At 62.3% G+C, this 27397-nt stretch overlaps 1 protein-coding gene across 2 annotated transcripts in view; it reads left to right on the top strand.

Annotated features, from left to right (window-relative positions):
* Window positions 1-4669: 4669 nt before the first annotated feature.
* The window catches only part of ZNF423 (zinc finger protein 423), a 227617-nt gene continuing 204889 nt past the window's right edge, over window positions 4670-27397 (top strand). For both annotated transcript variants that reach the window (XM_059668099.1, XM_059668100.1), the window contains exon 1: window positions 4670-5041. In XM_059668099.1, coding sequence (XP_059524082.1) covers window positions 5002-5041 — 40 coding nt within the window. In that variant the 5' untranslated portion in view covers window positions 4670-5001. The remainder of the gene's footprint in view (window positions 5042-27397) is intronic.

Below are 27397 nucleotides of genomic sequence, written 5' to 3' on the forward strand. Positions count from 1 at the left end.
GCTGTGATGGCCCCGTTGGGCCCTTGGCTCCGAGCTGTGACAACTCCCCTGCCCCCAAATCACCCAGCTCCTTCCTACCTCAGGCCCTTTACACACACCGTTCTCTCTGCCAGGAACCCCGCCTCCTTCCGCCTCCTCCAGGCTCTCAGCCAGACCACCACCGAGACCCTCTGTGCCTTGGCCTGGTTTACACTGTACTTTTCCTTCTCGGGATTGTTTAAAACTGTGATTAAATCATTATTTATGTGGCCATTTATGAAAAGTCAGCCTCCCTGCAAGAGAACAAGCCCAGCAGGCAGGGCCTGGGGTCCCCGTTCTGGCACACAGTAGGCCCACAATCAATCCGTGCATGTTGAATAAACAAGTGAATAGAGGCATGGATTGCTTTCCTGGGGGAAGACGTGGGGGAGCACATCTTCCCTCCCAGGACCACGGTTCCTTTGTAGTCTGAGGCAAGTTTCCCCCGGGAGCGCGTGACTTTCAAGCAATACCACGGCAAACAGAAGTCACACGTTTAGAGGGTTCGTAGTCAAGCGCCACTGAAAGGGCGTGTGTGCATGTGTGCATGGGCGTGTGTGGATGGGGAGAAGGCGGTCATTTGGTCTCGAGTGGCCGAGCACCCCTTGACCGAACCTGGGGATACCAGTTCCGAGGTTGCAAAAGGAACCTATTTTTTAAAAAATGTATTTTATTGATTTTTTTTTTTTTTTTACAGAGAGGAAGGGAGAGGGACAGAGAGCCAGAAACATTGATGAGAGAGAAACATCGATCAGCCGCCTCCTGCACACTCCCCACTCGGGGATGTGCCCGCAACCAAGGCACACGCCCGACCAGAATCGAACCTGGGACCCTTGAGTCCGCAGGCTGATGCTCTATCCACTGAGCCAAACCGGTTAGGGCGAAAGGAACCTATTTTATTTCACTTCATGGGCCTGCCTGGTTTTTGTCGCCCACGGCCCCTCCTGCTCTGGGTGACACCTGCTTCTTTGGACCTCACTGGCTGCTGTGTCTGGCTGCATCCTTAGGACCCAGCGGACCTGGGTGGGGCCAGGCAGCACCTCCCTCGTCGGAGGACTTGGAAGGAGACACCTGTTCCTGTGAGCATGGACTTGTATGTTTTTAAAAACATCAACTGGTCATCTCCCTTGAGTTTATGCCGGCAGCTTGGCGTCTCACAGTTGACAAAGGGTCTTTCCAGCCACTCCTGGGGGGGGGGGAGGGCAGCTGATGAAGGGGCCATAGGGCCTTCTCACAGGGGAGACCCCCAGACTCCCGGGGGCCGGGCTGGAAGCAGGCACCTGGGGTATCAGATGCCACCTGAAGAATGACCTTTTTCTGGTCCCAGGTCAGTAGGCCCGAGAGAATCAAGGCTGGGGGGTGGGGGGCAGGGCAGTGAGCCTGCCCTCAGCCAGTGCCCCCCAAGACCCTGTCAAGTAGGAGCTACAGGCTTTTTTGCTACTCTGGAATTTTTCTTAAACTAGCACATTTTTTTTTTTCTTTTCTGGAAGGAATCAAAAATGAAACAAGCTTCAGAGAAAGCTGGGGTGAGCTGCACACCCTGAGCTGGGAGACAGCAGCCAGGTCCTGCGGGGGGTCGGGGGGAGCCAACACGTGGGACTGCACCCCCAAGGGGTCCAAAACCTTCGTGCTCCTCTCCAAGTCCCCCGGCCTTTGTGGTCGGTTCTGGGAGGCCGTGCCCCGCCCCATCCTGTTACCCACCTCTGGCCTCTGGGGCTCCTGCAGTTCCCTGGGGGTGGAAAGAGGGAAGCGCTGCGGGCCTCCCTGCCTGTGCCCCCCTCTTTCCTCCAGCACACCCCTTACCGCCGAGCTCCTTTTGTCCACCCGCCCCCCCTCTCCAGGCTCCCAGCTGGGCAGATCGGAAGTCTCCAGCCCGCTGGGGAGCCTGGGCGGTCAGCGGGGGGCTTTCTCCACCCCCTCCTCTAAGGCACCCCGGAGCCAGGCCAATCCCCCCGCCTCCCGCCCCCAGCGTGTGCCATCTGCCGCCTGTCAGCCTCTCTCCGTGGGCCCCGATCCCAGGCGCCGCCGGGGGTGGGGGAGCTGCTGATTCGGCCCCTCCTTCCTGGCTCCTTCCCAGGCGCCTGGCGGCCTCTGCCCTCGCCGTGGCCCTTGGCACGCCCCCCCCCCCCCCAGCCGAACCCCGCCATCCCGGAGCTGCGGGAGGCGGCTCCCTCTTTCCGCCGCCAGGGAGGCCCAGGTGCGGGACACTCAGACGCGAGAGCTGGGGAAGGCGGCGACCCGGGGTCCCGGGGTGACAGTGTAACTGGGGGGGGGGGGGGGCTGGGTCCCAGCTAGGAGACCTCTCTGTCTGGTGCCTCTGGGGGACACTCCTCGCTCTGTCTCCCCGTGTCAAGGTGTCCCGCTCGGCGTCGCGTTTCGCGGGTCACCCCGACTCTTCCTCCGCGTGCAAGCGCTCGCTAGCCACGGGGGTTCGGGGTGGCATCCACCCCAGCAACCAGCTCAGCCTCGGCCCGTGCCCGCCGGCCCAGAGCTGGGGGAGCGGGGTCGGAGGAAACGGCGGGGCCGGGGACGGGCGGGCGCCGCTGCCCGGTGGCCCCCCGCGGCTCTCGGCGGGCGGCGGTTCCCGTGAAAGGTTGCCCTGGGTAACTGGTCTCCGAGGGGACGCAGCCCGCCCCCCCTCTCCAGCGGCGACTTATCGATCCGCGAGATGGATAACCCCCAGCGCCGGGCACTCTCCAGCTCCGGGGCTAGCCGACCCAAGGTGGCGCCACTCGCCCGGGAGGGGGTGGACGCCGGGGCCGACCCCCCACCCTGGCCTGGCCGCCCGCCCGCCGCTGGTGGGGGAGGGGAGGCTGCGGAGGACGGGCTTCCTGGGGTCCACTTTGCCGGAGTCCGCGCCCTCCCCCGGCGGGTCCCACGTGGAAACCGAAACTGGCCTAGAGCGGCAGGGACGCGGGGCGCCCCCTGGCGGCCGGGGCAAAACTTGGTGGGAAGTAGCAGCGCTTTCTTTCGTCCTCCGCGGGGGGGGGGGGGGGGGGGAGGCAGGGCTACAGCTATATTTTGGAGCTAAGCGGATCCTTTATAGTCTTAGCGAAGAAGTGCGCGGGGACCCTACAAATGCGGGTTTTGGGAGAGGCGCACGGAGTTAGCCCAGAGGCTTAGGAGTCTGTGTGGATGTGGGGCCCCGAAGGTCTCCCCACACTGACCCGTGGGCAAAACCCGAGAGTGAAAAGCCGGGTCCACGCATCACTTGTCCGTGGGACATAATTTGCGGAGGTGGCTATCTGGGGCGATTCACCCCAGTGTCCCACCCGCTCCCTTCCCTCGCTTTTTGCAGTTTGCGGTGCGGCTGCATCTGGACGAGTGACAGCACGCGTGGGCCCCGTGGTCTGTTTCCTCTTCCCGCCACCCCCCCGCCCCCTGCCGCCAGGGCCCGAGTTGGCGCCCCGCGCGCGCCGGTGCGGGGTCCGTGCCCGCGCCGTGCCCGCCGCCGCCGCCGCCGCGGTCCGGGTTTTGCGGGCGGCCGGAGCTGTATTTCCAGCGCTGTCCATCGCTCGGTGCTGTTGGCCCTCTCTCCGTCTGATCCGAGCCGGAGCAGCGCGGGGCGCCCCACGGGATCAGAGCGCTCCCCCGCCGGGACTCCGCTCCTCACATCCTCCTGCTGGGACCCGGCTACATTTCCAGCCAAGCCTGGCTCTATTATGTGTCTCTGCAGTGCAGCCCCAGCAGCCGGATCGGGAGGAGGAGAGCCAGCGACCACAAAGAAGACAGGAGCGCGAGGGAGGCTGGCGGGCGGGCCGGCGCCGGCTGGAGCGCGGAGGAGCCGGGGCGCAGCCGCCGCCGCCGCCGCCGCCGCCCGGGAGGACGGGAGCCCAGCCGCCGCCTGCTCGTCCTCCTCCTCCTCCTCCGCCGCCGCCACCGCGGCCGCCGCCGCCCCCTTCCCCGAGCCCCTGGCCCATGGAGGCAGCTAGCGGGCCGGCGACTTGGCACCGGCCTGGGGATCGGCTGCGCACCGCGCGCTGAGCACCGCAGCCCGAGGGCAGGCAGCGGCGGCCGGGCGCACGGGCTGAGCGATGCCCGGGGCGCGGGTGCGCCTGCTCGCCACCGCCTGAGCGCCCCCCGCGCGCCCCTTCCTCCTCGGGGGGGTGGCCAGCGCTGGACGGAGCCAGCCGAGAGCCAGAGAAGGGGGCGTGAGCCAGGGCCCCCCGCGCTGCGGCTTCTGAGCCACTGCGGCCGTTTCGAGCCCCCAAGTGGGCTGAGTTGAGGGACCCCCCCCTCCCCACCCATCCATCATACTCTCCGAACCAGGCGTTTGGGCATTTTTTTAGCCGCTAATATTTATTATATTTTTTTGTGTGAGGCCGGGAATAATTCGAAGGCTCCCCCCCCCCGGGGGGTGCTGAGCTTCCGTGCTCCCGCTCCCGACCGCCTCCGGCCTCCTCCCCCCGAGACCCCTCGACTCCAGCCCCGTCCCCCCTCCTCATATGGGCTCATTGTGAGCTCCGCACCGGGCTTCGTGGCCGGACGCCTGCAAACTTTGCACAAAAATCCGGCGAGGGGCGGAGGAGAAGGAGGAGGAGGGCGAGGGTGGCGGTGGGTGGGGGAGGGAGGGGGCCGCAGGGGCCGGGGGCCGGCGGGGGGTGGGGAGGAGGAGGGGGGCGGCTTTTTTTTTTTTTTTTTTTTGCATAACTCGGCTCGGCCGAGTGGCCTCCGGACTCCCCGCGCCGCTGGGACCGCCGCTGGGACCGCGAGCCCCCGGCTGCCGCATTGCAACAGGCAGGGCCCGGGCGCACCCCCCGGCCTCCCCCCCGCCCCCGAGCGGCCTCGGCCGGCCCGCGCCGCCGCCCCCAGGGAGGCCGCCCCGGACCTGCGATCGGCTCCTCGCAGCCGCCGACCCGGCTGCAAAAAAAAAAGTTTCCGAGAGGCAGGCGGCGGAGAAGGGGGAGCAGGGCTGCCCGCAGCGGCGGGGGGCGGCAGGGGGAGCCGGCGGCGGCGGGCGACGGAGCGCCGGGAGCCCCGGACATGTCCAGGCGGAAGCAGGCGAAGCCGCGCTCGGTGAAAGGTGAGCGAGCGAGGCCCGGCGAGGCGCGAGCGAGCGCGGAGAGAGGGCGGGCGGGCGGGAGGGAGGAGGGACCGGCGGGCGGGCGGGCGGCCGGGACCGCGCGAGCGAGCGGGGAGGAGGAGGAGGAGGCGGCGGCGGAGGAGGAGGCGGAGGCGGAGGAGGGGGAGGAGGAAGCCGGGAGCGGGAGGCGGAGGCGGCGGCCCCGGCGGCGGTGGCGGCGGCGGAGGGGGCGCGCCGTGGTCACCCTCCCGACCCGGCCGGCCGTCTCCGGCCCACCGACCCTCTCCGTCCTGGCGCCGCCGCCTGCGGTGGACCGGGCCCGGGGCGCCGCGGAGGGGCCCCCGCTGCTGCCTGCGTGCCGGCCCCGGGCCCGCGTGGCCAATCAAGGGGTGCGGGCCCGACTTGGCGGGGATTGCGAATCTCGGAGGTGGCGGGCGGGCCGGCGGGGGGAAGGAAGAGGCGGGGAGGCCGGCCGCTCCCAGGCCTCTGTCTCTGGTCCCCGGGCCCCGGGCCCCGCCGCCTTTCATCGGCCCCGGCCCGGCCGCCCAGGACGTCCAGGGCGGCGGGCGTTGCTTGCACGCGGCCCGGCCGCCGGGTGTCCCCTGGCCGCGCCGCGCACCCGGCTCGGGCCCCCACACTTCCTGCCTCTCGCACCGAGGCCAGCGGGGCCGGGAGGCTCCGCCAGGAGTTCATTGTCTGCGCGGTGCTGGCAGGACGCGGTCCCCCGGGGAGTTCAGTCGCCGCTGTGTGCGCTCCTCTGAGGAGGGCGCCCGGTCCCGGCTCCGCGCACCCCAACCCAGGCCAGCTTCCAGTGTGGGTCCCGGGGTGCACACATTTGTGAGGACACACACACACACACACACACACACACACACACACACACACACCCCTCGTCTCCTTGCTTTGCTTTCTGTTTGCACCCGGGCCCCACGGCTCCAGTGCGCGCCCTTGGAGAGCCCAGGCCCCCGGGAGAGGCCATGGTTGACTGAGCCCCTCCCCTGCCCTCCTCTTTCCACTGGCGGCCTCTCCAGGCCTCGCTTGCTGCTTTGTCCCCGTTCCAGCCCCTCGGCGGGTGTCCGGCTGCCATGGGCGATGCTAGAGGAGCGAGAGGATAGCCGCTGAGTCCCCGGAGCCCCAAGTCATGAGGTCTCATCTCCCCCAGCGCCCCTGCTGACCTCTGGCCCCAGCCAGCTCAGCTCTGCAGAGTTCATTTCCTGAGGCCTGCGAGCCAGCGGCGCTGGGGCCCTGCTCCCTTCCTGCCAGCCTCGCTCCCGGCTGGAGGGCTGGAGGGGCTGGAGCGGAATCGGCAGCTAGCCGGGGCCCTGGGACCCCGCCATTGCTTGTGGAGTCCCAGGGGATCCCCGTGTCTGCTCCGCCAGACCCTCCTTGTCATGTCAGAGCAGACCCACTCAGCCCACACTCTCAGTCGCTGCCTACCGCCGGTTCCCTTTTTCCTTGAGAGAAGTGGCCTGGGTCCCCCCACCCCAGCAGGCACCCCTGGATGGGTCCACAGACTTGGGGGCCCGGAGGGTGTTCTGACCGTGGACAAGGAAACCAGGAGAGAGACCCCAAGAAGCGGGGGGCAGGAGCTCGGCAGATGCCTGTCCTTTCGCTGCCGGGAAGGGCTCAGCGGTGGGTTGGCTTTCTTTTCCCCTTTCTCCGGCTCAGTGCTCAGGCCTGGAGACCCCCTTCAGGGGGAGCCCGGGAGAAAACGCCGAACCGGACCTCTGGTGGGAGCACCGTTTTATTACTGAGCGCGGGCAGTTGACTTTGAGTGACATCTGCGTATGGGAGCGGCTTTTCATAAAAGGTGCAGAGTCACCCCCTTCTCACACCCGTCCTCGCCTCCCCACCTCCTCCTTTTATTTATTTATTTTTAAGCATTTTATTTATTGAGAGAGGGGGGCGGGGAGAGAAACATCGATTTGTTGTTCTACTTCTGTCTGCATCCATTGGTTGATTCGTGTGTGTGTGTGTGTGTGTGTGTGTGTGTGTGTGTGTGTCCTGGCGGGGGAGGGGGGGGATGGAACCTTGACGCCTCCCTCGCATCCTTGGCATCGCATACGATACTCTGACCAACGGAGGTGCCCGGTACCCGGCCGGCCCGATCTTCTTTAAGAAGAGGTAGAGCTATTTGCAGTGAGCAGATGGGGGGGGGGGTCGGAGTTGCCGGAACTTAATGCTGAGACCACTCGCCTTTGGTGCACGAACCTGGACGTGAATTTAAACGAGTGCCTCTCTCTGAATGCACACGTGTGGACGTCTGGCAGACCGCTCACGCTCAGTGATGGGGCGGGTGGGGGTGGGGGGAGACGGCAGATGGGGACAGACCCGCGCAGGCATTCTGGGGAAGCGTTGTCCACATCAGCCCCCCACCCCTGCGCCTCTCTGCCCCTGGAATCTGACCTCCCCTGCTTCTCCCTGTGGTTCTTCGCCTTTTCCCAAAGCCGCTCCCCCTCCACCCTCTCTCTCCCCATTTTGCTTTTTCTTCTGTTTACCCGGGTGACTAGGGTAGAGACCTGGCCGCGCGTGTCCAGGGAGGAATGAAGAGAGAAGATGATTTGAATAGATAAGAGTTGCAGCAGGTGACGGACTTATTGCTTTTCAAGAAGGCCACCCCTTCCCTCGCCCCCCCTTCTCAGGCAATATTCAAAAGCGTGTGGTTGAGTGTGGACAGCTCCGCACCAGGCATTTCAAACGACAGGTCCTCACCTTTAAAGATGCGTGAAGGTGCTTTCTTCAGGAACAGTGGTGCCTTGCACATGTTGCTTTATTTTACTTCGCCTCCACCGCTGTGGGGGCCTGGGCAGAGGCACGCGGACTTCCCAGCCCGCACGCCCCACTGCCAGAGTGGCTCGCCTGTAGTTTGTAATTGATCTCGGGGACGTGGAAGCCCACGGCGGGGAGGAAGGCAGGCAGAAATGTAACAATTTCTAAGGGATGCGCAGAAAGTGAGATCTGAAAGCACAGGCTTTGCTGCTGTGAAAATCAAACAGGCTTGGGGGGGGGGAGGGGGGCCGCGGGGGGTGCGTTTCCCACTCATGGGTGCATCCTCCCTTCTGGGGGGGGGGTCCCCTGTCCCCTGGGATGTTCGTCCTTTTTTGGAAAACCCAGCGCCCACGGCGGACGCCCAGCAAGTAGGGAAGGGAGCAGGGCAGTGGGGCAGCGGGGAGGACGGGCTCATCAAAAGCCTTGTGATTTAAAAAACACACAAAAACCCCCCAAACCATGCATGTTACACAAGTCACATTCTTTCCAGGCCCATTTGTTCCCTTCGTTCATTTTGGCCTCGTTCTGGGTCTGTGCTCAGCACCGCTCACTGATGTTATTTCGGCGGCTAGTACCTGTCCCCTCGTGGGCTGACCGGTCTCCCCCCACCCACACGGGCCTCCTCAGGCCCATGGTTCCTTTAGACGGGAAATGGATACATCTTTTCCCAGCCTCCGCTGAAAACTTTTACCGTCCATGTTCCCCATCTAGCAACAGCCTGTTAATTACAGTTATTCATATTAATTAGCAGTGAGGCTGTGTCCATGCATCTCTCCTCCCCCCCCCCCCCCGCCCCGCAGCCCCAACATCCCAAACTCCCCCCAGTGCCTTCTCTGCGGACCCCTCCCCTTCTCGGTCCCCCCCTCCTGCCAGCCCGTAGCTCCTCCGAAGTCCATCTTACGCATGTGGTGGCCCGGGGACCACAAGTGTCGCTCGCCGCTGCTTGTGTTTCCATGGAAATAATTGAGATGTAATAAATAGAGGCGTTCCGAGGTTACAGGCTTCTCCGCTCAGCTGAGACCACGGACAAGTGTAAATTGTCGAGATCGGTTTGGCTAAAGGTACCTGATCTTGTAGGAAGGGCAGGAGGGATCCTTCACAGATTCTTAGCTTTCCATGCGGGTGGGGGCGGCTGACACTTCAATCCTCATATCCACCCCCCCCCCCCCCATGTAAGTCACCCACTCCCAGCTCCGGGAGGGCCTGTCACAGCCTTCCATGATGTCTAATAATTGCCATTTAGATTCCTACACCTGTTTCCTTGCAGAGATGCAATAGGCCATGCCATACAGATGCCTTAGGCAGGGGGCCTGCTACACGCTGAACCGTCAGGTGCCCAGGGGGACACTCGTTAGGGCAGGGGCACAGTGGGGGTGACTTGACAGTCGTCCAGTCGCCGGGAGCCGGGAGCCACAGCGTGCCCGCGGGGGAGGGGGCACCAGGAGGCGCCCCAAGCGCGCCTCGCCGGGCACGGCCTTCTCGCCGGGGCTGGAAGGCGGGGACCTGGTTCAGTCGAATAGAAAGTTGCAGTAATTGCCGTATCCGTAGCCAACTCTTAAGCTGGTGGCGGTGGAATTCTTCCCCTGATGTAGGATTTAATAGTCTGGCAATTAGATGCATTGATTTCTCTTAACTGTTCATTTGGATGTGTAAACGCGAGAGGCCCGCCACCGAGGCTGGCGGTGCGGCGGCGGCCCGGCCCCTGGAAAAAGGCTGCCGTGGGCGGCGGCGGGGGGAGGACGGGGCTCCCCCGGCGGCCCTGGGGCGGGCTCCCTCTTCTTTCACCGTTTCTGCCCCTTTGGCCGTGCAGTGAGGAGCCCCCCTGTCCAGACTGTTCACAGAAATAGAAACAACGGCGCCAGCTATGGCTGAAGCACAAATCACCTTTTCAGCGGCAGGTGCGCCTGGGGCAGCAGCTCCGTGTCTGAGGGACTGGACCCGCTGCGTAGCTTTGGCAGATGGTCTGTTAGGGGCCAGAGGGCAAAGTCACAGAGCACCTTGGCTCTGAGTCCCAGAGGGACCCCGGGCTGGACATGGAGAGTCCACTCCACCCTCCTCAGCAGTAGCCTTTGCCCCCCGGCCGCCTAGCCGAGGGGCTCTGTCCAGCCCCGAGAACGTGCGGGGCACAGCCTGTTGGTGCGGGGCACAGCCTGTTGGTGCGGGGCACAGCCTGTTGAGCCTTTGTTGGGCCGGGACGCTGTGGCAGCGGCTGGCAGAGTGTGTGGGTAATGAGTGCTTACAAATATTAGCACCTCTTACCTCCAGCTCCCGGGCCTGTCAGTGGCACCCGGTTCTCACCTGCAGGCACCCCAAACCGGTGGATGGCAAGCAAGCAGAGGGGGCCAGCTTTCCGGGGGGCCCCGTTCTTTTAACCAAGGTGGTGGGGGGTGGGAGGTTAGTTAATTGTTTGGCTGGCCAAGGTGAGCATGGACTTACCCTTTCCCGCCCCTTGTCCAAGTCCACTAGGTGCTTTTCTGTTTGTTTGCTTGTTAATTCTCGCTGGAGGATATTTTTTCCATTGGTTTTTAGAGAGAGTGGAAGGGAGGGAGGAGAGAGAAAGAGAGAGGGAGAGAGAAACATCGATGTGAGAGAGACGCATCGAGGGGTTGCCTCCTGCACGGGCCTGGACCGGAGCCAGGGGATCGAACCTGCAACCCAGGCATGTGCCCTTGACCGGGAACCGAACCCATGACCCTCCTGTGTGTAGGCGGACACTCTAACCACTGAGCACACCGGCCCGTCGTCCACGGGTGTTTTGAAAGAATGTCATCTTCACATCTGGAGAACGTTGGCGTTAGATGGCAGGACTCCTTTCTCAGGGGCGGGCCTAGTGCCAGCACAATGGAAGGGTGCCTTGGGCACGGTTGGTGGGCGCTCCCTGACTGTGGGTCGCCCGGGAAACCTCAGGACACCTTGGTGGGTGACTCTGACAATTTCTGCAAAATCCTGTCAGCTTGCAAGGGCGTTTTTTTGTGTGTGTGTGCAGAAATCAGTGTCGTTTTGCACCCAGAAAGGACTCAGGAAGCCGCATGGGCTCTATCCCGCTGGAAGTTTCTGGCGCCGGCCTGTCAGCTCCCTGGGCCTTTGCCGGGAGAGGCAGGGTGGAGCGGAGCGGGCGAGATGCTGAGGGAAACTTTGGATTCACCGCTCACCCGCCGGGATCGGCAGCGGCCGACGATTGGGGTTGTGCACGCAGTAAATAAAAATACTTTCCCTCTGTCGAGGAGCACCAATTAGCTGATTGCTCCGTGCCCCCCGCCTTTAAGGAGAGCGCGCGGCGTCACCCATCTTCCCCTACAAAGGTTTGATTTTCAATGTCTCGTGGAAAGGGTTCTCTTTGTCTTGATTGATGTCAGGAATAAAAGCATGATGGTAATATCCCTTTGAAAGCTATTGTATTGTCAGCCCTGGCTGACAGCGGCGGGCCTCCCAGCGTTATAGATTAGTGCTGTGAAAACACTGACATTCTCTTTGTTAGGGGCCTGTTGTTCTACCGGCGAAGTCAATTACACAATGTGAGCTCAGTTACCCGGCTGACTTCCGAGGTGGCGACGGCTTGCCTCCTCTCCTGAAAGATATAATTTCCCTTCGATGGTGGTGGTGGTGTTTTGTTTTCTTTCTTACTTTTTTTTTTTCCGTCTTTGGGCCTTTCCTGGGTGTCCCCCACCCCATCCCGTGGTCCCCAGGCAAACACGCCCTGGGTCCCAGGGAGACCAGGCCGACGCGGAGACGGCCACGTTCACGTGTCTCCTGCTCATTCACGTGTCAGAGGCTCCTTATCGATGCAGTGGCTACAGCAGCCAAGATACATGACAGAATGCCCATCAGATGAGATTGCAGTGGCGATAAGATGTTCCCCAGTGCGTCGATCTCTGGGTTTGGGGTCCTTGGGGAGTCGGCAAATTTAGGGTTTTTCCCAAATGTCCTGGGGCTCGGCCGGGGTCCTGGGTGGACGGGACCCCGGCAGGTAGCGTTTGGTTCGAGGGAGTTGGTAAGCATCGCGGTCTCAGAGGCCGGCTGTGGAGTTGAGGACCGAGGATCCTGGATGGCGTTGTGCAGGGGCACCGGCGTCTCCCAGGAGAACCACACAGCCACGCTTCTCCCATTGCAGATGGCAGACGCGAACGGTGAGCCGATTCCGGGTGCCTTTCCTGGGCGCCCTTGAACTTAGGAGCGACCTGTAAGCCCAGTGTGTGAAGTCCTGCTCCCGAGAGAGGCAAGCGTGCCCTGTCCACGGCTGAACATGGTCGGGGTGGAGGTTTTCTCTCTCTTTTCTTAAAAAATATGTTTGTATTGATTTCAGAGAGCAAGGGAGAGGGAGAGAGGGAGAAACATCAGTGATGAGAGAGAGTCATGGATCGGCTGCCTCCTGCACGTCCCCTACTGGGGATCGAGCCCACAACCTGGGACCTTGTGCCCTCAACCAGAATCGAACCCGGGACCCTTCAGTCCGCAGGCCGACGCTCTATCCACTGAGCCAAACCGGCTGGGGTGGGATGTTTCTCTTTACCCCCCTGCTCTCCCGCTTCACCCCGGCCTAACATCCCCCAGGCCCTCTGCACCTGGCTGCCAGAGAGAGGCCGTGGCCTGAGGCTGGGCAGAACCGGGGGCCAGGAGGCCCCAGGTGACGGGGACCGGCCAGGAGACGGGAGGACACTCACGGGGGGCCCTGACATCGTTATTTCAAACCACCAGACGAGAGCCTGTGTTCGCCAGCAATTGGTCGAGGCTAATTTTGTTTCTCTCCAATAATTGAAAATTAATGTCTTGAAGTGAAAGCAGATGTTCGTGTCGTCTTCGGAACTGGGATGTAACAGGGGCTCTGTCGATGGGCTCGCTCGTTGGCCAGTCGTTTCCCCCTCCCAGCTAACGGGGTGTTGGGGCTGATGTCACCCCAGGCCCGGGGCTTCGGGGAGGAGAGAGGGTGGTACCCTCGCTGTCACGTGTCGGATGCCCCCAGCCCCGGAAGGAGGCCGGTGGGAGCCTTCCTCTCGGGGGGGGCAGGTGGGGGGAGCATGTAGAACAGACCTGCGTCCCTGAGCCACGAGACCTGCAGCGCGTGTTGTTCGGAAACCCTCTCTCCCAAGAGGCTTTGATTGAGATAGTTGAAGGCGTCGTGCTGGGGAAGGTGAGGGAGCCCTGATGAGGGGAGAGAGTGGGCTCGGCCAGACCCCGGGGTCCTCGGGGCGGGAGGTCCCCCTGCAGGAAAGCTGGTGAGGTAGCCGATTCCGGGGCCCACGCCCCACAGATGCTCCTGTGGTTGGTCTGAGGAGGGCCCCGAACTCTGCATTTCTTCACTTTGGAAAAAAATGGAGATGAGCTATAGGCAACATCAAACGCACCATCGTAACCATTGTTTAAGGGAAGAATGCTTTTTTTTAAAAAATATATTTTATTGATTTTTTTACAGAGAGGAAGGGAGAGGGATAGAGAATTAGAAACATCGATCAGCTGCCTCCTGCACACTCCCCACTGGGGATGTGCCCGCAACCAAGGTACATGCCCTTGACCGGAATCGAACCCGGGACCCTTCAGTCCGCAGGCCGACGCTCTATCCACTGAGCCAAACCGGCTAGGGCAAGAATGCTTTTTAAAACTGATTTTAGAGAGAAGGAGAGAGAGAGCGAGAGCAACATCGATGAAAGAGGAACATCTGTCGGCTACCTCCTTCCTGCACGTGCCCTGACCTGGGATCCGAGACCTCTTGGCGCCGGGATGACGCTCACCGGCCGGGGCTTAACTCAGCGTCCTGTTCGGTGGCATTCAGCGCGTTCACTGTTGTGCACCGTCACCGCCGGGAACCCCGTGTTCAGTCAGCACCAGGTGCCGGTGCGTTGGGGGGCTCGGCCCTCCGCCCTCCCGGAGGCCTCCGATTCCGGGCCGCGTTATGCCAGGTGGAGCTGGGAAACTGAGGCACAGACGATGACGGGGCTCTGCGAGGAGCTGGTGTGAGTTCCTGGCGCTGGTGTGAGCAGTGTGGCTGGCTGGCGTGCCCAGCGCCAGGACGGAGACTGGGACCCCATCAGGCCTGGGGGCTGGGGCCAGGCCAGAGGGGCGCCCAGAAGCAGTTGAGCTGCCAGGCGACCATTCGCAGGCTTAGAGCCTCCGTCCTGTCCAGTGTCCTTGGGGACCTCATTCCTCCAGGGACGGAGGTGGGCTGGGTGTGCGCTTGCCCAGTGGCCCCAGTGGCCCCCACACCTGCCTGCCCGGACCCAGGTGGCCCCTGACTCACCCAGCCCTGCGTGCTGCCGCCTGGTTTGTCTGTGATGAAGAAAGGGGAGGGCCTGGCCGGTTTGGCTCAGTGGATACAGCGTCGGCCTGCGGGCCAAAGGTCAAGGGCACGTACCTCAGTTGCAGGCTCCTCCCGGCCCTGGTCGGAGCGGGTGCAGGAGGCCACCGATCGATGTGTCTCTCTCCCATCAGTGTTTCTCTGTCTCTCCTTCTCTCTCCCACTCTAACAATCAGTGGGAAACTATCCTCCGGTGAGGATAAAAGTAAATAAATAAATAAAAGAAAGGGGAGGGACAGTGGCTCCGCACGGGCCACTCCGGTGCCTTGGTTTCCAGCCCCGAGTGCCGACCCCTCTGGGCCCCAGGTCTGGGTCCTGCAGCCGCTGGTGCTGTCCTTGCCGGCGCCAGGCACCTCTTCGCCCCGTTTCGTCTGTAATTGAAATTCGCCCTTTCGTTACCTAGGCATGAATTCTTTTCCGCAACGTTGTCATTCCCTGTCCCGCTGTGAGGTTTATCTCGTCTGTTGATCCTAATTAAATAAAACATACTGTTCACCTAACTCTGCTTGCACCGAAGTTTACCCGCCTGAAGGCAGCGATGGCCATCTGGGCTTGTTTGGGAGCAGGGCATGGCGGGCGCGGGGCGCTGGGGGGGGGGGGCGGGGGGGATAGTGGCTGCCGCGTCCAGGCCAGGTGTACCCCTTGGCCTGGGGGCTGCAGGACTTCGTAGCCAAGCAACCTATAGCATGTTGCTGGTTCCTGCCGCCGAGATGTGGCTTTGTCCCTGGCCCCTGGGGGCTGCCGGCTGAACTTGGGGAGAGGAGAGGCAATCACCAGCTCCAGGGAGTCCCCAGGGAGAGGTGAGGGAGGAGAGGGGGCTCCCAGGGGTGGGGAAGGATGGAAAGCGGGGGCAGGCTCCTGGCACCAGGGGTGGCGGCTGCAGAGAGCGCGGGGATCTCTGGGGAACGGGGAGCAAGCAGGGCACACCCTCCCGGTGCCCAGAACAGCTCTGCAGATGCCCTGTGCCCTCAGGGAGAGACTGGCCGGCCAGGGGCCTGGCACGCATGCGGGCAGATTCAGTCCCTCGCTCTTGGCCTTTGACCGTCTCAGAAGCCTGAGAATCCTGGTGGGAAAGGAAGCCTGGACCCACACACTTTCACTGTCGGGGAGCTCACCCCCTCCCTAAGCACCTGGGCGTCTTCAGCTGGGGGTTCCCATGTCCTTTCCAGGAAGCTGCAGCCTGCCTCCTCTCATCCGGGTGCGTGGGCCCCAGTCCTGTCTCCTGGGGCACAGTCCACCTGCCCCCCACCCGCAGCAGCCCCGTGGGGAACCAGCAAAGCTCGCCCCCCCCCCCCCCCCCCCCCGCCTGCCCAGGGGAAGGACTGCTTTGTGTGGGATGCGGCTAGCCACTCGGAGGTGGCCTTGGCCTGGGTTTCTGGTCCTTGTGTTTCGTTCTTTTTAAAAATATATTTTTATTGATTCCAGAGAGGAAGGGAGAGGGACAGAGAGAGAAAATCAATGATGAGAGAGAATCATGGATCGTCTGCCTCCTGCACGCCCCACACTGGGGATCAACCGGGAATTGAACTGTGACCTCCTGGTTCGTGGGTTGATGCTTAAGGGCTGAGCCACACCCGCCGGCCAGGCCCGGTCCTTGTGTTTCTAAAGGGTTTTTAAAGCGAACGAGGAAATGTGTGAACTGCCGAGGGGGTAAATGAACGGCGGAGAGGAGGCGTGAACGGAGCAAATGACTGCTCAGTGAGTCCATGGATTCCTAAGTGAGCGAGTGAGTGAGTGAAGGGTGGGTGGGTGGGTGAGTGGGCGGCAGGGAGCACAGGCCCGACCCAAGGCGCTGGCCATGGCATCTGTGATGGTCCGTGCTCCCCCCTCCCCCCCTTCAGGTGTTCGGGAGGTGAGAGCTGCCCACCTGGAGGCTGGGAGCCCGCACGTCCACCCTCGCTCTTCAGTGAGTGTAGCTACTGTTCATTGAAGACTTTGTGCGAAGCATTGTGCTGGGTTGTAAAACATGGTTTGTAAACGGTAAAAGCCATATGAGCTTTTTGTACTCATTTAATTTTTAAGTTTGCGTTAATCCTCACCTGAGAATATTTTTCCATTGAGTTTGAGAGAGAGTGGGAAAGACAGAGAGCAACACCGATGTGAGAGAAACACATGGATTGGTTGCATGAGCCCCGACTAGGGCCCTGGGTGCGGGGGGGGGGGGGAAGGGGAGGAGCCTGCAACCCAGGTACGTGCCCTTGACTGGAATCGAACCCGGGACCCCTCGGTCTGCAGGCCGACGCTCTATCCACTGAGCCACACCGGCGAGGGCTGTCGTCACATATTTGAAGGAATGATTTCCACATCTTAAATAGTGATGCGATCCCCCCTTCCTAGAGATAAGCATGTCGCTTAGTTATCTTTCCTCCCAGGCCTTTTCTGTGCACTGACACTAACACACGTGTGCACGGACCCACACACGCCTGATCGGAAGCCCGGGTAGTGTCCTAGGCCGCGGGGCTACACTCCCTGTTATTCGCTATCCTCACGAGGCAGTGAGTTTTCAGTCGTGGTTGCACATTAGCATCCTTGTCGGCACTTAAAGAGATGGCATTCCCTGGGCCCCACCGCAGGCAAATCATCCGGAACCGCGGGGGATGCGGCCCTGGCTCTGTGTTGTTTTTTTAAGCTTTTTGGTGCTTCCGGAGTCCAGCTGAGGTGCAGGACCATGAGTCTTGGGGATCCCCTCATGTTCCTGGGGGAGACCTACGCCCCGGCCACACTGCTACAGAATAGACTGCCGCATGTCCTGGCAGCCCCCTATCGATGGACAGACAGGTGCCTCCAGGTCTTTCCTGTAACAGACGGGTGCAGGGAGGAGCCTCGTGTATAAATCGTATAAATCGTCGTGTTTCTGAGGCCAGATTCCTAGAAGTGGGAGAGTTGCTTAGGTCAGACCGTGGTCACGTGACAAGCTGGATAGCTCTTCTCACATTGCCCTCCACAGAGGGTGTGCCAAGTCCCCCTTCAGTCACGGTGTGGGAACGCACGTGTCTCCGAATCCTGCCCACGCGGATGTGTTCGTTCCCCCGTTCCTCCTCTTCTTCCTCTCTTTCCTCTTCTTCTTCCTCTTTCTTCTTTTTGTCAGGCTGGCAGGCGAGAGACAGCTCATTGTTTTAACTTGTACTCTCCTGATGACTCGTGACGGTAACCATTTTCCTTCATGTTTATAGACCATCTCTGTGTCTTCTTTAGGAAGGGGCACTGCACTGAGTGTGGAGCTTGGGGGTGGGGGGCGGGTTGGGCATTTGTTTCCATCAGCTGGTTCTTTATTCATGTCTTTTTCTCCATCCATCCATCCATCCATCCATCATCCATCACCCATCATCCATCTACCATCCATCCTCCATCCACCCATCCATCCATCCACCCATCATCCATCCATCCATCCTCCATCCACCCATTTATCCATCCTCCATCCATCCATCCATCCATCCATCCTCCATCCACCCATCCTCCACCCACCCATCCATCCATCATCCATCACCCATCATCCATCTACCATCCATCCTCCATCCACCCATCCATCCTCCATCCATCCATCCATCCATCCTCCATCCATCACCTATCATCACCCATCATCCATCCTCCATCCATCCATCCATCCATCCATCCATCCTCCATCACCCATCATCCATCTACCATCCATCCTCCATCCACCCATCCATCCATCCTCCATCCACCCATTTATCCATCCATCCATCCATCCATCCATCACCCATCATCCATCAGCCATTCATCTATCCATCTTCCATCCATCCACCCATCCATCCTCCATCCACCCATTCATCCTCCATCCACCCATCCATCCATCCATCCATCCATCCATCATCCATCCATCATCCATCCATCCATCCATCCATCCTCCCTTCTTTCCTTGTCTTCCTTTTCTCCCTTTCCTTTCCTTTTTCCCTCCTCCATCCTGCCCCCCTACCCTTCCTCCCTGCCTCCCTTCCTCCCTGCCTCCCTCTTCCCTCCCCTTCATCTAAATCTTGAGTGTTGCTGGGGGGGCTGCTGCCTCTGTAAATGGCTGCTGCAAAACAAACGCTGGATGTGATTTTCACTCTTCACCTCTCTTCGTAAAAGCGAAAATCCTCTCAGGTTTCTTTTGGTTCCTGAAAACAGGTACTAATGTGTTAAAAAGCAGGTACTAATTTCATAAAAGCAAACTGACGGAATGCAGACTTTCAAGAAGTTGGAGGCCCATCGTTTCTAATCTCCAAACCTAGCACACACTTGTCATGGAATCGTCTTATCTGGGGAGAGTTTGGGTTCCTAGGCATTTGAAGTTTACCATCACCACCTATTTGTTTATTCACCCCCTACATGTTTGCTGAGCACCTACTCTGTGCTGGGCACTGTTCATGGTGCTGAAACAGGCCAATAGGCAGGTTGTTCTAGCGCAGTGGTTCTCAACCTTCCTAACGCCGCGGCCCTTTAATACAGTTCCTCATGTTGTGGTGACCCCCAACCATAAAATTATTTTCGTGGCTACTTCATAACTGTAATGTTGCTACTGTGATGAATCGTAATGTAAATATCTGATATGCAGGATGTATTTTCATTGTTACAAATTGAACATAATTAAAGCATAGTGATGAATCACAAAAACAATATGTAATTATATATGTGTTTTCTGATGGTCTTAGTGACCCCTGTGAAAGGGTCGTTCGACCCCCAAAGGGGTCTCAACCCACAGGTTGGAGACCCACAGGTTGAGAACTGCTGTTAGTGGGAGCGAGGACGTGAGTCAATCCCATAGTTACTGGGGAGTGACCCTGGGCAGGGAGAGGTGGGGGAGGCTCTCTGGACAGGGCCAGCGGGAGGCCACGCTCTGAGTCCAGGGTGAGGGGAGGGCTGGGGGGGGCGAGCTGGGGGCTGGAAGCCTTTGTGATGGGTGCTCTGAAGGGGCTGGAGGATGTGGGAGGCGGGGCCTTCCCTGGGCTGAGAGGACCCCCCCCTGCCCTGGTCCACCCCTGTGGTTTCTGTGACAGCCCAGGCCTCAGAGAGAGGCTTCTCGGGGTGGTGAAATCATTCAATGCAGCTCTTTTTGGGACAGGGTGGCTTCTGGCTCCCAATCTTGCCCTGGGAGCCTGTGGCCCCCCCCTCCTCCCCGCACCATGCAGTCCTGCCTCAGTGTAAGCCCGTGGAAGTCGCTGTAGAGGGCTCAGGGGACGGCCCCTCCTGGGCAGGCCGGCTGCACGCAGAGTCCCTGCCTGTCTCGGTCACGGCCATGTCCCCAGTGCCTGGCACTGGACCCATTCCCACCCCCACCTGACAGATGGCTAAATGAGGCCAGGAGGCTCCCACAGCCCATCCCCTCCGAGGCCCAGCCCAGAATCTAACCCTGTTCCAAGCCAGGCTGTGACCCGAGCTTGGGGGGCAGGGGAGGTGGGCCTGGGGCTCTGGCCCTCCTGAGGTCTGTCTGTAGATCGGGTCCTGGGAGATGAGGGGGGGAGGATGGGGGTGGCTGGAGGTGCAGAAGGGGTGGGGTGGGAGAGGGCCAGGAGTTGGGGTTTGGTAAGAGGGAGGTAGGAGGCTGGAGAGGCGGTGGGGAGGGGGCCCAGGGGAGGGGTCCCTGGGTTTGGGGCGAGGCAGCCAGGCGCTTGGGAAGGCAGCCCCTCCCAGGCTCTAGTCTGCCCGGACCATGTGTGCAGCCCTGGGACCCCTTTGAGGCGCAGTCCTGGGAACGCGTCTGGCCACCCCCGCCCGCCCCAGGCCTCCATGAGGGCTCCATGGCTGCGGGCAGTAACTCAGGCCTGGGTTTGGGCACAAAGCACCCGGCAGGAGGCCGGCTGGGAAGGCGCAGGCTGTGGCTCTCGCCTGCGCGGCTGATGGGGACTGGGCTTGTTCTGCACCGCGGGGCCCCGCCCCTCCCAGTCTAGGGCCGGCGGGCACAGCGGGCGCCCCGAGAACTCCCGGTCCTAGGCCCCGAGCTGGGGAGCTGGGGGCGGGGCGGCGAGGGCAGTGCTGGCGTCTAGCCCACAGCTGGGGGCCCTGCCGCCCGCGGGTGGGCTAGGGCTCTGCTGGCCAGATGTGTGCCGTGGGGGACCGCTGGGGACTGGAGCACCGAGGGCCCTCGCTTTGGGCAGGGATGGGGGAGCGCAGTGGACAGCAGCGGGGTTATGGACAACCACAGATCCATGTCCCTGATTGCTCTCAGCGCTTCCTACTCACTCATTCATTTAGCTCCATCGCAACCCCATGAGGTCCTGTGTTCACCCCCGGTGTACAGAAGGGGAAACTGAGGCTCAGGGTGGGAAATTGAATTGCCCGGTGTCCCAAGCTGGGGCTGGACAGGGTGTGAAGGCTGGCTCTCTGGCCCCAGAGCCACGAGTGGCCCCCGCGTGGCGGCCCAGCGTGCATGTGTGGGGGACACGGGCGTGGGGGTGGTTTTGACAGTATCTGTAGATGCTTAAGAAAGGACACACAGAATATTTGCAGGCAGATCTGAGTCATGATTCTGGGTTTGCCCCTTGAAATCACTCACTCATTCATTCCCTGGGTGGACCCCGCCTGCCTTCATTCATTCCCCGGCTCTGTGCTCACTCCTCGGTGGTGGCTGGGGCCCAGTGATGAGCGACGAGGGCTAGGCCCCCCATCAGAGAGCTGACAGTGGAGTTGGGGGCCGGGTCCTCCCCTCCGAGAGCTGACAGTGGATGGGGGGCCGGGTCGTGAGACCGACAGGAAGTGTGGACAGTCACACTGTAACTTTCTCGTGGGGAGACTGCTCTGGCTGTCGGCCTCGCCAGCGCGCTCCTGCGAGGTCATGACATGGAGGCCGCGTGTCAGCTGGCCGGGCGAGGGCGGGACTCCCAGAGGGACGCTCTGAGCGCATTCACAGGGCCACCCCCCTGCCTTGGGCCCCGCCCTGCGTGGGGAGGAGGGAGAAGGGAGGGCCGTGGTCCCTTCCCAGCAGGACCCGAAGGGGTGTGTGTCTGGAGGGGCAGGGACAAGTGGGGTGGCTCCTGGAAGGGTGAGCAAAGAGGGTGGGTGGGAGGGGAACGGGGCGCTGGGTGTGGGGTGGCCCGCCGGCCCTTTCTGGGGAGTCCCCAGGGCCGCCCTGGGCTTGAGCTTGAATGACCCTGAGCCTTGCATAACCTCTGAGCTTAGCGCTTGGTTCCAGAGGTTCTCATGGCCCCTCGGTATCCAGCAAGCAGCAGGAAGGGAGGCCCGGAGGGCCCGCCGCCTTGCCCGGCTTCCACGGGGCGTGTGCAGCCGTCGGTCAGGCTGCTCATGTCCAGCGCCCCCGCGTCCCAGGGACAGGGCTCCTGAGCACCAGGCCTGGGGGAGGGGGCCCTGCACACCGTTAGGTTAGGGTTGCAGGTGGAGGGGAGGGCCTGACATTCCATCGCTGTCACCCAGGTCCCTGAGCTGCCCCATCCCCCCGACCTCCGCCAGGTCCAGCTTTGAGCAAACAGCTTGTGCCCGCTGCGCCCGCAGTGAGGACGCACTGGGTACCTGCACGGGCCTCATGCTGCATCGCCTCACCATGCCCTCGCTCGCACCGTGTGCCCGGGTGCGGGGGCTGCGTGTGAGTGCAGTTCCCTCCTTGGGCATGCGGTGAGGCTGGGCTGGCCGCGGGCCTCTCCCTGCCTCTGTGCTGCCTTGTGGCTGTAAATGTGTTGATTTCAGAGAGGAAGGGACATCCGCGATGAGAGGCAATCATGGGTCGGCTGCCTCCTGCACGCCTCCTACTGGGGATCCAGCCCACAACCCGGGCAGGTGCCCCGACTGGGAGTTGAACTGTGACCTCCTGGTTCCCATGTCGATGCTCAACCACTGAGCCGCACTGGCCGGGCCGAGCCGCCTTGTTTCTGTGAGGAGGGCCCAGGTCTGCTCTCCTGTGGACACAGGCTTGGCGGGGGTGGCAGGAGGGGCCGGGCAGCCGTCAGTAACGGTACCGAGGCCGACCGTGTGCCCAGGGCGAGCTGGCCGCTCCTGTCCACAGCCCTGAGAGGTTGCAGCCATTGGGTCTGCCAGCCTGCAGGTGAGGGTCAGCCTGAGGTCCCAGATCACATGTCGCAGGCAGGCTGCCTGCCACCCTGGGGCCCGTGAGTCACTCCCAGGGCCCTGTCTACAGGCCTGGAGAGGGAGCCGCCCCCTCCCCCGCCCCCAGGGGCCCACGCTGGGCTGGGAGACAGACCCAGAAACAGCCATGAACTCTGAGGCTGGTAACATCACGTTCCCCCTGAGGACCCAGCTGGTGGCCAAGTGCACCCTCCCCCCTCTACCCCCTTGCTGCCTGCCTGGGCCTGCCCCTGAGCTTCACTTGGGGGAGAAGCCATGTGGAGGGGGGTTGGGGGGTGGGCGGGCGAGGTCAGGTCCCTGGGACATTTGGGGTGGGGGCAGGGCAGGGCTGTGCTTGCTTCCCGGCTCCACGGGACCTGCACACCCTCAGCTCTGCTTGGTGGGAGGTGCTGGCTGCTTTTCGGGGAGGGATCCTCCCTGCTGCTGTGCCCCACCCACCCCCAAACCCCAAGAGTCCAGCTGGCTCAGCCCAGGAATCTTGGATGTGGTGGTTGGGGGTGGGTGGCCTTGCAGAGGGACTCCCAGATTTAAAGGGCCCTGTCCCCGGGCCTCTCTCTGTTGCCATGCACACTGCCCCTCTGGCCCGGGGCCTGGCCGGCCTGGGAGCCTGCATCTGCCTCCTCAACATTTTCCCGGAGCCTGAGTTCGGACCCGGGGGTGCGTGGCCCTCCACGGCGGCGTCTCCAGGCTGCCCTTCGCCGCCGTGCCCGTCCTGGCAGAGAGCCTGGGAGCGGCTCCTCCCTCCCCCTGCAGCCCTCTCCCTGGGCACCGACCCTCTGCATTCCCTGCCCTGCACCCCCTCCTGTGAGGCTTCCTGGAACCCGGGGACCCTGGAGGTTTCTGGACCAGATCGAGTTGCCTGGGTGGTTCTTTCCGTTTTGTTTTTTTTTTGGGCCGTCCAGGGTGGGGGAGCCAGGAGAGGAGCCGGTAATTGGGCCAGCTCCAGCCGAGGGTGGAGGCAGCCCCTGGCTCCCCCAGTGGAAGTGTGACCCCCAGCCCCTGCCCCTGAGTGCCTGGGGGGCCTGGCTTCCTCTCCTGGCAGGACCAGCCGGTTTGGTGTTTCCTGCCTCCTCCCTTTTGTTTTGCAGCAGGAGGCCCCTGGGGGGATGCGGGGCCCCTCTAGCTGCTCTCCCTGGTGACGGGGGACCTGGCTTGGCCTGGCACCGCCTGGGCCCTGCTGAGCCCGGATGGGGTGACCTAGGTTGCTTCTCCCCACCCCCCTGGCTGGACAGCTGGGCCAAGGTGGACCCACCTCTAGGCCTGTGCCAGAGGGCGAAGCTGATGCCAGGGCTCCTCCCAGACCCTGGGGCTGGCCGCTGCGGGGGTGGGGCTCTGGGGGAGGCTGAGGGCTCCGGGGAAACAGAGCCCCAAGGTCAGGGGGTGGGAGAGAGCAGGATCACCCCCTGGGGGCAGGAGCCAGGGCTGAGGCCCCTGGAGTTAATTCTGCACTGGCTCTGAGAACCCCCCAGCCCTCCGCAGCCCGGCACTGCTGGCCCGCGCCCTCCAAGGCCCGCTGCACACATGGTTTTGCTTTTCCAGGCATCCTCCCCTGGTCCCCTCCCTCTGGGTGCCTTCTTAGCTCCTCGGGCCCCTCCCCCAGCCCTCCTGGGCCCCCTCCTTCCTCCTTGACCCACTTTAGTCCCCTGTTGCTGGGGGAGGGGCGCGCACAGCCGGCGGCTCTGATCCTGGCTGCCTCCCCCAGCATCCCTCGGGGCGGGCTCTGGATGGAGCCAGCAGGCTGAGCGGCCGGGCCCCAGGGACTGGCACGCGGCGTGCTCCGAGAGCGGCCTCCCTGCCCCCTCCGTGGACAGACAGTTCTGGACAGCTGCCCCTGCCCCGGCCCCTGGGAGGCCCTGCCAGGGCCGGGCTCCGGTTTCCCCCAGCCCCAGGGAGCTGTGGCTGCAGAGGTCCCTCCTTCCACCTCCTCCTTGGCGAGTCTGTGCGCTTCCCAGAGGAGCCCCGGGCAGGCCCAGGCCATTCTTCCCGTAAAACTCCGCTGGAGACACTGGCTCTGGGGTCACGTTCCGGGTCGGCAGTCGGTCAATCTGTGCACCTCGGGGAAACTCACCCACCCTCTCTGGGCAGCGAGGGAGCTGGACCGGATAGCTAACCTTTATTGAGCATTTACTACGGCAAAGCATGCCTTCCTAGTCCCCATTTTATTTATTTATTTAAAGTATTTTTATTGCTTTCAGAGAGGAATGGAGAGGGGGAGAGAGAGAGACATCAGTGATGAGGGAGAATCATGGATCAGCTGCCTCCTGCACGCCCCCCCCCTCCCCCCACTGGGGATCGAGCCCACAACCCCGGCATGTGCCCTGACCGGGAATCAAACTGTGACCTCCTGGTTCCCAGGTCAATGCTCAACCACTGAGCCACACTGGCCGGGCCCTAATCCCTGTCTTCAAGGAGGGGCAATGGCAGCACAGAAAGGGAGGGTCACCTGCGTGGGGTCACACAGGCTGGAACCACAGGGGTCAGAGCCTGGACCAAAGCCTGATGGGAGATTCTCTCTGCTCTAACCTTCCTGATGCTCTAACTCGTCTGGGGCTGCTGGTTGGCCCGCTAAGGGCTCGAGATCCTCCTCCAGGGTCGCGCATCAGTCCTGCCCCCTAACCCCCACGCCCCCTCACGGGTCACTGTGTCCTCAGGTGTCTCCTGGGCCCTAAGCCTGCCCCCTGCTGTGGTCCAGGGCTGACCCCCTGAGCACCTGTCCCAGCACAGGTGTGGCCTGGCCGTCAGCACCCCCAGCTGCAGGAGCCCTGAGCCCCCGGAGTTTCCTCCTCCCTCCAGCCCTGTAAGCCCCTGCCATTCTCCCCTCCTCCCTCCCACAAGCCCCCCAAAACAACAGATGTAAAAAGTGGGGTGCACTCTGCGAGGGCTGTTCAGATGGGGGAGCCTGGTTTCCTCCCTGAGAGCTGACATCTGTCTGTCCTGCGAGCTCCGTTCCTGCCACCACCCTTGTCTTGCTAAATAAAGGAGAGGCCGGAGGTGGGGTGGGGGCTTTGGGAGCCGAGTCGGGCATTTTTTCTTATTTGCCTAATTTCCTCTCAATTGCATCTTGTGATTAAACATTTTCTTAGCGCCTGGTCAGGGCCAGGCCGCGTTTCTTTTCATAAACACGGGCCAGTGAATGGAACAGGCCTGCCTGTGTCCGCGGGAGGCGTCATTTGCATAGCGATTGTTCTCCTGAAACCAAATAATCGCCGGCAGTTTATGAAACTATCAATACCTAGGGCCGGAGCCGCGCAGGCGCAGACCTCTCCTCTGGCGCAGGGCCATCCTCCGCTTCCAGAGGACACTCAGTCTCGGCGAAGAGCCCAGTGCGGGCGGTTTCTCTGCCCAGAGGTGTTTCCTGGCTGTGGGTATTGCCCGGTGGGTGGAGCCTGTGCAGGCGGATAAAGGCGCCCACACCTGTGAACCCCATTCCAATCAGGGGCTTGCAGGGGGGTCGTCCGCGCCAGGGAGGCGAGATGGGCGCCAGGTGGGCCAGGTGGGCACCTGGTGGGTGAGGTGAGCGCCAGGGGGGTGAGATGAGCGCTAGGGAAGTGAGGTGAGCGCCAGGGGAGTGAGGTGAGCGCCAGGGGGCGAGGCGAGCAGGGGAACCTGCAGCCCCCAGCCCCCTCCTTGCTGCTGCCTTCTAGTCTGTCCTTCCGAAAAGGTTGCAAACGGGTGGCCTGGGGCCGCGCTGCCCACAGACGTGTTTTGGTTGGGTTGTACAAGCCAACCTTTAAGAACTGGCGATGTCACGGGAGCATCCATTCAGAGTTGTACTCCTCTCTCGGAGCTCTCGGCAGATCTGGTGCCGCCAGGTGTGGGTCCTGCCTGGCGGCCATCCGGCCAGGGGGGTGGGGGGGTGCGGGCTGCCCGCAGGTGGGGCACATCCGTTCCATCAGACCGCCCCGCACGCCTGGCCTGGGGACCTGGGCTCCTGGTTCTCACGGCCTGTTCGCCCAGTGCCCAGTGCCCTGCAGGCTGGGGCCCTCGGTCCCTGCTCTGGGCTGTGGCCAGGAGACACGGCTCAGGTCCTTCCTTGCTGAGCGGCTGCCCTGGGCCCCTGGCTCTGCGGGAGTGGCCACGTTGGCCAACGGGGAGGGGGACAGAGGTGTGGAGAGGGAGTCACTGGGAGGTCACGCCCGCACTCCCAGGAGAGGCTTTTGCAGAACATCTCCGGCCTCCTCCCTCGGGCTTCCTGCAGCGCCCACTGCCCCCAGAGGACAGGGAGTCGGGGAGCACGTGGCGTGGAGTGGGCAGTGAGTGAATACACAGGGACAGGTCTCCTTGTCTCCCTCGCTGCTTCTGCCTCTGTCCCCCCCCTCCCCCGTCCCCCGTAGACCCGGTTCCCCTCTGTGTTCTGTGCTCTTTGAGGAAGAGGAGAATCAAAAGGAGGAGAGATGTCCCCGGGAGCCGGTGGACCTGCTTTCTCTTTGCAGACCAGGGTGCTGGCAGTGGCTTCTCCAAAGGCTACTTCTGCAAAGATCTCTGCCTCCGGAGGTGGGGCGCCCAGCGGGGAGCCTGCGGGGGGCTGCCGAGGACGGGAGCCGAGGGCCTGAGTCGGCCCTGCTGGCTGGTAGGCCCAGTGGCCGAGGCCAGTGGGCGGGGTGGATGCGTGGCTGGACATCTGGACGTCTGGACCTGACCCTCGCCTATAGGGTCGAGTCGCTTTGCCTGAGGGCAGTTTGTTGTCGCTGCTGAGAACTCCTTCCACCCATGGGACAGCGGGTCCACCCACTCTGGGTGTCAGCCCGCCCCCTCCTGGGGGGGCATTTCAGCTCGCAGTCTTGCTCCTACCAGGTCTCCAGGCTGGCATGGGGGCCAGCTGGTCCTTATAGACACACCAGGTGGAGAGAGCTTGCTGAGGTTCTTTGCAGTTTAGAGAGAAATAATCTGAATACTTTTTGTGTGTGTGCATCCTCACCTGAGGCTAGTTTCCCACTGACTTTTAGAGAGAGAGGAAGGGAGGGGGAGAGACAGTGAGAGAGAAACATCGGTGTGAGAGAGACACCTGGGCCCAGATCGAGCCTGCAACCGAGGTGTGTGCCCTTGACTGGACTAATTGAACCCGCGACCCTTCAGTTTGTGGGCTGACGCTCTAACCACTGAGCAAGCTGGCTCGGGCGATCTGAATAATTCTGAGGAATTCCTTAACTGGAATAGTCAGGGGTTTGCGGGGGTCAGATGAAGTGGATCGTGGGACACACCCACACACACACCTGGCGTTGCCATATTGTCGCTGTGGGACTGGGGAGGGGGACGGGAGGGGCAAG

Source organism: Myotis daubentonii, chromosome 15 (genome assembly GCF_963259705.1).
Source record: "Myotis daubentonii chromosome 15, mMyoDau2.1, whole genome shotgun sequence".
NCBI classification, from domain to species: Eukaryota; Metazoa; Chordata; class Mammalia; order Chiroptera; family Vespertilionidae; genus Myotis; species Myotis daubentonii.